Source organism: Chinchilla lanigera, unplaced genomic scaffold, assembly GCF_000276665.1.
Source record: "Chinchilla lanigera isolate Chin_1 unplaced genomic scaffold, ChiLan1.0 scaffold00199, whole genome shotgun sequence".
NCBI classification, from domain to species: Eukaryota; Metazoa; Chordata; class Mammalia; order Rodentia; family Chinchillidae; genus Chinchilla; species Chinchilla lanigera.
The window spans coordinates 499518-510617 of record NW_004955600.1 but is presented as its reverse complement, the minus strand read 5'-3'; the positions used below and the strand labels follow the sequence as shown (position 1 = coordinate 510617).

At 53.9% G+C, this 11100-nt stretch overlaps 1 protein-coding gene across 1 annotated transcript in view; it reads right to left on the bottom strand.

Moving 5' to 3' along the window:
• The window catches only part of LOC102022989, a gene marked incomplete in the record, with an annotated part of 21282 nt that overhangs the window by 6156 nt on the left and 4026 nt on the right, over nucleotides 1–11100 (bottom strand). The window contains 8 exon segments of the mRNA XM_005414808.2: nucleotides 1776–1978; nucleotides 2950–3001; nucleotides 4323–4486; nucleotides 5327–5369; nucleotides 5998–6200; nucleotides 6862–6910; nucleotides 7904–8079; nucleotides 8812–8860. Of these exon segments, the coding sequence (XP_005414865.2) occupies nucleotides 1776–1978; nucleotides 2950–3001; nucleotides 4323–4486; nucleotides 5327–5369; nucleotides 5998–6200; nucleotides 6862–6910; nucleotides 7904–8079; nucleotides 8812–8860 (939 nt within the window).

The following is an 11100-nucleotide window of genomic DNA, read 5'->3' as shown; positions in this document are numbered from 1 at the left end:
TACACCAGCTAACCTCGGTGTTAAAGGCACTGCCAGGCAGGCAAACAGGATGTGAGACTTGCAGGGATCGAACGGGGCCGCAGATGCAAGGAGCTCTCAGGACCTGGCGCATCCTGCAGTGCCTTCTCAAATGTCTTGTGAGAGAAGCTCACTCACTCAGCAACACCAAGTTCTGGGGTCAGGCAGCACCTGCTTACGGTGGCACCTGGACATCCTGGACCCTTGTGTGATCTGTGCTATTTAGTTAGACCCAGGATGGCAGCAAAGAAGTCTGCTCCTCTCCCTGAAGTCCTTGAAAGAGCTCAAGTTCGATAACCTCATTGTGAGATCTCCTCACCAACGTGAACTTTCTCTCCCTCCTCAAGGGCATCCCCCCCTCCAACCTCTGCTTCCCATATTGTGCGCTAGATCCGTGCAGCAGTCGAGCAAGTCTGAGAAGTCCTGCCCTCCCGCCTGGGCCTCACATGTGAAAGGCTGCGGGTCACACCGATGGGATTTGGTGGGCAGCTGTGTGTGAGAACTGGCTTCTAGTCAGTGCGGATCCCTCTTCCCGCCCCTTCTGGGGATGGCTGCACAGCCAGGTCTCCCTGTCCAGGTTCTCTGCAATGGACCAAATCTTCAGCCTGTGTTTCCATCACACACCTTTCAGAGTGGAGACAGGGGAGCTGAATTTGAGCCTCCTGGACTCGGGACTGAGAAAACTGCACAACGGGGGCACCCACGGGCTGCATGCAGGGAGGAGTGCACTTCCTGGCCTCCCTGAGGACTGCACAGAAACTGTGGGATGACAGGTTCCACCTACATGCAAGGTCCCTGTTTGGTGCACGGTTAACCTGGCATCCTCTGCGCATGGCTTGGCCAAGTTCACGGATCTTGCTCAGCTGAGCGCCGGACGAGCCTCCCTCCTGTCACACAGCTCCATGGCACAGTCAGTGCCCCTGCGTCTCACCACGGCTGTCCCTACCACCGCCTCTTTCACTGAAGAAAACATGAACAACCCTGTGCCATGAAGCCCCATGCCAGACACCACTTAGGCTGCAACCTTCCTCCTCTCAATCCACTAGGGAGAGCTCGATCCTGTTACCTGCCCAGAATGCTCATGTCCCCAACATCCCACCAGCATCTTCTACTATAGCAAGTCCCTAAGCCACACCTGAGAGTTCCACAGTCGACGGAAAGCACTCAGGAGATTCCCTATTGCACTACTACAAGTACTGAACAACAGGCTTCCTGGCTACTTAAGAGGGGAGGAAACCGGAATCCAGGAGGGGCCAGGAGTGGTGGCACAGGCCCGCAATCCCAGCACTAGGGAGGCTGAGGCAAGAGTACTGACAGGAGTTGCAGTCTAGCCTGGGATGTATGGTGAGTTCAAGGCGTGCTAAGCACAACGAGACCTTGTCTCGAAAAATGCCAAACAAAGGCAACCTGGAACAATCCACGATGCCCTCCACCGAGGAAGTCAGCACACCAAGCCAAGGCTGGGAGGAATCTAAGCCGCCTCCCCCTGCTGCCCCTCCTTGCTGTGAGGATGCTGGGAGATGCTGCTGCTCTCCAGGAGCCCTGTTCTACCAGGGAGGGAGGTGAGAGAGGGATCCTGTGGCCTCACATCCATCTACATCTGCTCGCTCCTCTACTGAGGCCCCCTACGTGCCCAGACTTGAAGGGAAATGGAGACGGTGACAGAAGCGATGGAAAGACTGCTTGTCTGCTGGGCTCTCCCGTGAGCTGGGCACCTTGGAGAAGCCGAGGCTGAGCAGGGTCAGGGGTCAACTCACCTGGGCAGAGTTGGAGGGCGAGGCGCTTGGCCGCCATGCGCCACTCCTCATGGAACTGGTGGCTCTGCCCCTCACATCTCACAGGGTCCTTCTGGGACAGCAGGCCCCTAATGCTGCAGCGGAGGAAGAGGATGGTGTCCCTCCATTTGTGGAACGTTGTCCGTAAGTGTGTCCACATTTGGGCCTGAAGCTCCATTGCAAATCTGAAATGCCAAAGGGAGGAGAGAAAGTAATATTCACACTTAGAACTCAGCTCTCCAGACTGGTGATGAATGACAACCCGGGACATCTTAAGGGAGAGAAAGGACCCACAGAGTGCAGAGGGGTGATGGTGAATGATCAGGATTTTGCCAGGGAGTTCTCTGAGTACATCCCAGGGAGCCCTTCCAGTGCCACGCTGCCACGTGTTTGCTGACCACGTCACAAGCTATGTGGTAGGGTAACACCCAAAAGCAAGCATTTTTGTGCGCTACTCTACACCTAGCAGTGATGTGTGCAGTAATTTGTTCCTCATGGACACAGGTTTCTGCCTATGACAGACCTGACCATGGGCTAATGTGCCACATGCAGAGATCAGATCTGCATCGCTGAGTTTAATCCTTCAGGGAACAAACGGCACTATGTGTGTGGGACTTTTCAAAGCCGTGATCATTTGCAGTTCTGCTGAATTCTGAGTGGGTCACTGAAGAAAGTGATACCAGCAATAACAGTACAAGACCAGCAAGCAAAGTAAGCAACGTGCTTTGATCATGTGCTGTGTGCATGCCTGACTAAGAGCACAGGGGCGCTGAGGAACTGAGGCGCTGCTGAGCGAAAGAGACCATGAGCCTCAGGGCCTCCTTCCAGTACTGTGATTTCACACGAGCTTCTTTTGGTCCAGTTCCATTTCTAGCTTTGGAATCCCAGCCAGACAAGCAAGGTGAGCCTCACGGAAAGCAGGGGCGCATCTCCTCCCCACAGTCTCCCACAGGAGAGTGCAGGGAACCTCACTCAGTGCCCCTTGGGCAGAATGACACTGGGAAGGAACCCTGAGAAGTGGTGCAGCTGGGGACCAGCAGCAGGATCAGGGCCCATTCCTGGCTGGCGCAGGAGGAGGTAGAAATACAGGGCCCTTCCTGCACCTGTGCTCTCAGAGGCCGTCCCTGGGCTCACAGGCTGTGACGTTCACACTCACCCGAGCACTTTGCTTGCCTTCTGCTCCTGTGCTCTCCCAGTGTCTTCAGCTTCTGCAAAAAATACATACGCAGACTCAGAACACAAATGCACCACACCTTAACCCTACCCCAGCTCAGCCCTGTGCCTGACCACTGAGGCAGCAGCACCGTGGACAGAGCCTCAGGTTGGACTTGTGGCGCAGGGGCCTTGCTCCCCATGCACACGCCCTGCAGATGCCTGGGCAGGTCGGTGACCTTGCTGACCTCACCGTGCTCAGCTGTAGCATGGAGAGGGGCCCTGCAGGATGTCATGGCTGAGACCAGACAGAGCTCACGTGACAGCAGGCTCGGCACATGGCAGACGCCAGGACGTGTGTAGCTCACTCCCGCTTTGCCAATGGCTGGGCCCAGAGCCCAACCTCAGCCCTCTGCTACCCCAGCAAAGCAGGGACAGCAGACAGGAAGGTCGCACAGTGAAGAGGTGCTGTCTGCCCCGGGGCTGGGGAATGACGGGTGTCATGGCTACCTTCCCTCTGCAGCATCCAGATTCACAGTGGGACATCACAGCTCGCCTTTCCCTAAAACTTTATTCACTGACTAAAAGCACCCACAAATTTCAATGCTTCTCTGTGACCAAAGATCCAAAGAGCGTGAGAGAGAGGAACAGACACCTGAGTTTTATCTCCACAGAGACCAGCAGGAGGCCGGGCCGTGGGGCTCCTGCTCAATAAGACAGGGTTTCGTAGACAGGGTGGGAGGGAATCCTGCTCTCTACCTGTCAGTTAGGTTCGGCTGGCAGGAAGGAGAACGCTTGAGGTTGACATGTGACAGAAACCAAAGCCCAACAGGGACAAAAACCCTGAAGCTGGAAAGGGGGTGGTGCCATGGCCACGGGGGAGGAAGGCAGGCTGAAGAGAGGCCCTGAGGAAGACAGCACAGAGGGAGCAGCTGCTGTGAGGTGGGAGCCTCAGCTTCACAACTGCACCTCCAAGTACCTGGGGAGTCTGCCAGCCCCGCAGAAGTGCAGAGCAAGGGGAGGACAGGGCAGGAGCAGCCACTCCCAGCACCAGGACAGAAGCCCTGCGAGGACCCCTGCAGGAAGAGGTCTGAGCCTGGTGGACACAGACTGCAGGGGCCTGTGAGGGGCTCCTGTCCCCTCTCCTCACTCTGGCCTATGTGCAGATCAGAGCTCTGTACTGTGAGGCCCAGGCTGACAGAGCCCTGCCGGGCAAAAGGAACTCAGCACAGCTCCAGAGCCGCAGACTTCCGCCCCTGCTCTGCACCCAAAGGGGACCCCTGGGTGGGCTGCAGCTGCCTGTCTCAGCTGAGACCTTGGAGAGCTAGAGCCCTGGACAGTGGAGTGGCACTTCTAGCAGGATGACAGGGGACTCACTGGTTTCCTGGCCTATAGGGCTCGCTTCAGGATCATCCACAGGGGCGGCGGTGTTCAGGTGATGTTCCTGTGGAGATGGTGGAAAGGCCGGCCCAGAACCAAGGAAGGACAGTTCCGCCACTGACTCCGATAAGACATCCACTTCCTCCTCACGCAGCTCAACACTGAGATGGGGGTGGGTGGGGATCAGGTGGAAAAAAGATGAAATTAGGACAGATGAGAATGCACAGCTTCCTGGGTCAGCCTCAGTCAATGCTTCAGGGTGACTTCCAACACCTGGGGCCATCCACACAGAGGATGGAGGACACTGCTCTCTGACTTGGGCATTGCCTGATTGCTACGGGAATGAGAGACAGAGTGACAGAGAGACAGAGAAGCAGATGGAGAATGGAAGGAGACGCTGAGGAGAGAGCAGCCCCTGCTCCGGGAGCTGTCCAGATGACCCGAGGATGAGGAGAGAGAGCCGCCTTCCCTCTGAGGAGCAGTCATGACAGGGAGCTCGTGGCGAGAACTGCAGCCAGGCCCACCTTGTGCAGGACCAAGGGGAGTTCTACAGGCTCCGGACTCCAGGGTCTCGCAGTGACTGCAGGGGAACCTGGGCGCTCTAAGCCTGCGCTCATCAATACGCAGACATGGCATGGATCTCTGCGGCTGCCCCAGCTGCTTCCTTCCCGTGCCTCAGCTGTCCACACACTCAGGCCACAGTTCAGAAAGACAACGTGGAATCCTGACTCTAACCTTTCCCAGGATAAGAGGTTTCTTTAGCATGAAAAGAATGCTTAGTTCTTTGTGGACAGGTGCCCTCTCCAAATGCCCCTGAGGAAACCGAGCACCTTGTTAAAAGGCCACAGTGTCCCTGCTTGGCTGAGAGTGGCCATGGCCATTGGCGGGGTCTTCTCACCCTTGAGAGTGAAATCCGTGGCCACTCCCGACCCCAACCCTTGAGTTTTGCACAACCCCTCTCCTGTCACACTTGCTTACCCCCCTGGAATGTGCAGTGTTACCTGGAGTCCATATCCTCCTCCACTTCTCCATCAGAGTGGTGCCCTGCAAGCAAATTCAGAAGGACCCACATGGTCACTGCATGCGGCCACCGCACCCATGACACACCACTGCATACCTCAGCATGTGGACATGAATGGGTGTGCAGGGTTTTCAGACGGGCAGGGGGAACTGAACTGAGTGACCTCTGCATCAGTCGTACGGAAACAGTCTGGGGTGACATGCTGCTCCTATGTATAAAAGGAACCTATTTGGGACTGAATATCCTGGTCTGAGTTGTCCTGGGCCAAGTTCACTTGGACCTGGGTTTGCAGAGCCTAAATACTCCTCATGCATGTCTTATACCCTGGCTCCCACTCACTCTGCTTCCTTTCCCCAAGGAAAGGAGAAACAAGCCTGGTTACAACATCAACACATCGGCCTCTCCCTAGCACCCTCCATCTTCCTCCTGTCATTTATACAGTGGGAGTTCTCTTCATGTCACCCAAAATCCAACAACCACATTCTACGACATCCAATCCCTAGAGAAAGCCCCGGGAGTGACAAGAGCCCTCTGGAAGGACACTCGCAGAGATTCCCCACCTGAATGGGACAAGGACAGCACTACACACATCGCGAGCCCTGTGAGATGAGCAAACAGAAATCAAGGCAGATCAGCCTGTGGCCACCTCACCTGGCCCGAGCTGGAGGCCGAGGTTCTGGACCCGCTTGCCCCACTCTGCACGGTGCTTTGGGTGGCTCTGCTCCAGGTGACTCGCAGGTCCACCCTGGGTCAGCAGGTCCTTCAGAGTCTGGCGCAGGTCGAACAGGATGGATCTCCACTTCTGAAACTGCTCTACAGGCTTTGAATTGAAGTTCAGCTCTTCAACGATAAACCTGAAATGCCCAGGGAGAAGGGAGGGCAGAACTCACAGCTGGAACTCAGCTTTCGGGCCTGGTCATAAATGACAACACAGCATGTGCTGAGCACTGAGGAAAAGTAGCCGAGTGTACTTGGGTGGTTGCACAGTGATTGGGACGTTGCCAGGGATTTCTCTGAGTCCATCCCAGGGAGCCTTTCCAGTGCAGAGCTGGCAAACGTTTGAGGGTGGCACCTACATGATTTGGTGCAGCCGCATGCAGAGCAAGAGAATTTCTGAGCACATCTACACCTGCAACTCACACATGATGAGCGTGTGACTCGTGTACAGAGTCCTGTGCTGATGGAAAACCTGCCAATGACAGCCGTCTCTATGTGCAGAGGTGAGTTAACACCTCTGAGTTAATCTTTCGGGACCAAGTTGGATATAGGTGGGTAAATATTGAAATCCAGGGTCACTACAGCGCTTCTAAATTCTATTCAGTTTATTATAAACGTAGTGAGAGCAAAATCCCATGCAAGAAAAGGACACAAAAGTAGCAACACACTTTCAACATGTACCCTGTGGCTGCCTGATGGGGGAAGGATGGGTCTGAGGAAGTCTGACTTCCTGGGGTCTATATACCAGTTTTCACATCACCATGGTTACCATCACTAGTCCTCCATTGTCCCACTTACCTTGGGGCTGCTGGCTCCAGGGTGTCCTCCGCAGAGTGAGTTTGATCTTCTGTAATAAATCACAAGTGGACACTCACATCACACCAGTCCTGACTCACACCCTGCAAGCCCACAATTGTCAGTATTCTCTGTGTAAAACAGAACAGTCAGAGAGCAACGCTGCACGAGGCCTAGGTTGTTTTCTACAAGAAGTCACAGGGTGTGTTTTCCTGAGCCTCTGGATGGACAGACAGATGGGCCCTGCTCTGAGAGTTCGGCAGCACAGGATTCTGATCTGAATGCTGGGGCACAGCTCCGCAGGCATCTTCCCACAGACGGCCCAGGAACCTGCCTCACTGCCGTCGTTGATCTTAGAAACTCAGGCTCCTCTAGAACCCTCTGAGCTCAGCTGGCAGAAGAGACTCAGGGACGAGACTGCTGTGAAATACGAGGGTCTTCATGGAAAGGATCCCTGGTGTGCCTGGAATATGGCTGCAGCTGCAGGGCTGTGTGGGTCCTGTGGAGACTGTGAACTGTGTCTGTGTGGATGGAAGACTCTACAGAGCCTCAAGGAGGAAAGAGCCTGGCTACTGAGAGAAGATGGTGCTTATGTCCAAGGCGGGGAGAGGCCCAAGGCAGAGACACACCTTGAGGAGCACCGTTAGGCACAGTACTGAGTGTTTATGTCCTGGCAGGGAATGGACACCTTTCCTAGTGCAGACAACTACAAGGAACAGAGATGCTGGCCGGGAGTGGAGGACCCGTAAGAGCATCTCCAGTGAGTGCATCAAGTGCAACAACACCTGCACTGGGGCTAAAGATCACAGCACAGCATTCAGGAGCCACAGTTAGTGAGAATACTGCAAGAGACAACAGCTTTTTTAGCTTGAAAAAGCGAACCTGTACAGAGGGACAGATGCCCGCCAGGAGCGGGAGACAGTGCTGGCTGTGAGCGCTTACAGTCTCCTCAGCCTGTGCCCTCTGGACAGCCTGTGTCTACCCCTCTGAATTTGCACTGGATCCACAGACATGAGCGTGGTTCTCTTAATAACGCAGGACTCACCAGGGCCCTCTGCAGAAGGGTCCTCAACCCCATCTATCAGGGCAGCAGTGGTACCGAGAGGCTGCTGGGTGTCACCAGCCTCACAGACACCAAAGGAATCCTTGTGGTCTTCACCCTGGGAGGCCTGGAGGACACGTTCTGCTTCCTCGTGTTGCAGGTCATCTCCAGTCACACTGCTGGAAAAAGGGACAGGATTAAACCCAGGAGAGTGGGACACAGGATTCCGAGGTCATCTGAGAGAGACGTATGGGAGTGGTCACAGAGACAGAGGACACAACTTCAAAGACCGATTCTCCCTCCTAGGAGGGCGGAGTGCAGCTGCCTAGATGACAGAGACAGCAGAGAGGCACATGCATGGACTAGATGACAAACTGAGGAGGACAGAGCCCCCACACCCGTGTGACACAACCATGACTCCAGCACATCAGAGACCACAGCAGGGCTGTGCCTTGTCCCTGAAGTGAATGACTTTTCTACGTGGCCTCAGTCGCTGCCCCTGAGATAGCAGAGTCCCAAGACCTTGTGAAGTTGAGGGCTCTTTCCATCCATACAGGGACTGACAGTATTTGATCTTAGGTTTCTTAGTTTGAGATCCCTGCGAATGAGCTAAGGCCAAGCATGTAGAACCAGATGCACATCTCAGCCCCACACAGCAGAGAGTGGATTCTTTGACTTCACAGTATTGGTGGGGCTGATCAGGTCCACCTGGTATAAATGAGTTCCACAGGGACACTGCACACCCTGGGAGAAAGGCGCTGCTCCTGGCTTGAGGGAATGGACTCAGAGCAGCAGGTTCAGTTTCCCTTTGTGCGTGTGAGAGCTGGGCGCTTTAGACTTCCTGGGCTGCTCCTTTGGGGACCCACCTCATGCTGTCCCTGTGGGAGTCCCAGACCTCGCTACCCAGTTACCTGGAGGCCATTGATGGTTCTTTTCCATCCTCCTCCACCTCTGGAATCTCTGCAAGCAAATTCATAAATGTTTAACCAGGCTCTGAGCAGCTCCCGTCCCCCATCACAGACACTGGGCCTCCCTGGAATGAAATGGAAATGTCTACATGGGATTAGGGATGGGTGTGAGGTCTCCTCTTCTCTGAGGGAACACATGAGTGCTCTATTACCTCAACATCCGTGCACCTGCTCATACTTCATGGACACAGGGGAAACTCAGGCTGCTGTGCAGAGGGCAGAGGGGGCAGGCACACTGAGATGTTGCTGGGAAGGTGACAGCCCTGGGCTCCGGCTCAGGAGACCCGGAGACTGCATCCCAGGCCTGCGCCCTGCTTCCTCTCCTTCCACCCCTGCCCGCCCAGCCGCAGGGCTCTTATGTCGGAGCAGAGCAGCAACTCTGAAGAACCACAGGCACAGACTTTTAGCAGAGCCATCTAAAGGATGCCAAGGGCTGGGTGTGGTGGCGCACACCTGTAACTGCAGCAATCCGGAGGCTGAGGCAGGATGAGCACTGGGAGTTCAAGGCCAGCCTGAGCTACATATCAAAACTCTGCCTCAAAAAAAAAAAAAGTAGAGAGAGAGAGAGAGAACACAAGACACTGGAGCAGACAGGAACAAGGGGAGCACAGGAGACTTATGTGTGGGAACTACAGCTCCAAACCTAGAAGAGAAACACAGACCCTCCATGGACCCTGGATCAGCTTCCACTGATGTCACCCAGCTGCTCACAACGGGCTTCCAAGAAACATTTGGAAGATGACTAAATGGCAGAGGACGGTGTTCGCAGGGAGAGCACACCAAGCAGACCTTTAGCGTTCTCAACACCACAAGTCAACACCGCAGTGCCCAGAACAGGCCCACAGGTCCAATGGGAAAAGGAGGCAGCGGACAGAGAAGCAACTGCTAGAAACCGACCCCAGCAGAAGAACAGAAGGCCTTTCGCCGGATCAGAATACACTAGCTATGACTCGGGAAAAATGTGTCACTTCAAAAATATCCACAGAAATCTCCAAACACCAAATGCAAAGGGAAAAGGGAACAAAAGTGTTTTAATTAAAAACAACGAATGAAAGAAACAAAATAAAGCACTCAGCTGGTATTTGAGCTCAAATGTGGGGCATTCTGTAGCACTGAGAAGAACATAACTATCTATCTTTAAAATTCACAAAATATCAACAACAAACACTTGCTGGGAATAAAGGAAACTATTGCAAGAATTCAGGCTCCATGGGTAACATCAATCAGTTGCCCTCTAATGTGTGTAAGGAACAAATGTGTGGTATTTGACGTGAAAGCACACCACCAGTGACATATGTGCAAACTAAATGAAGTTCTAATGCACAAACCTAGCAAAACATGCACAAGGAAAAGACTGGAGGACGAGCTGCATCAGTGCAGACATCATCCACATATGTGTGTTAGGCTCAGAACTGTCAGCCTGTAAGTCCTCCAGTTCTCCATCTAGCAGTTCCAAGCAGTGACTATTTAAAATCAGCAAATGATTCTGAAGACATCAGATAGATTCTCAAGTTTATTTGGAGACAAAAAGACCCAGAAGAACGAACACAACAAGGACAGACTCCAAAGACAAAGCTCTGGCTGGGCAGGGGCTGGGAGGACAGGCACAGCTCAGCTCCTGAGAATGGAGCCCAGAATCAGACCTCACTGACGGAGCTCGTGAAGGAGCCGCGGCCACTCACACAGAAAGCAGAGTCTCTCATGAGAGGAATGGAACAAGAGCACAGGTACTGGCCACACACACAAAGCTCCAGACAAAGACCTTACAGCTTCACAGGAATTACATCAGAATGGATGACAGATGTCAAGGGAAAAACAAAAGCTTTTCCCAAGAGAAAAGACAACACAGAAGAAAATCTATGTGACCTGGATTGCAACATCTCTTAGCCAGCACAGAAGGGCACAGTCCAAGAAAGACTGTGTAAGTCACACACTGAGAAAACTGACCTCTGTTCTTGAGATCACGCAGAGGGGAGCCACACATGGAGGAAATCACTGCAAACCACATCAGGGAGTATACACGGAGACCTGCTTGTTGGGGATCTCGGGTACGGGCAGAGGGAGGGATGCCCGGACTGACACAGTGGACTTTTAGGCCAGGGAACTATTCTGCGTGACAACAGAATGGGACCGTGTCAGTACACATCCTCCCAAACCCACAGGAAGCACAGCACAGACAGGAAACCTAAGGGACACTGCGGTCCTCAGTTACCAGTAACCAGTATTATGGCT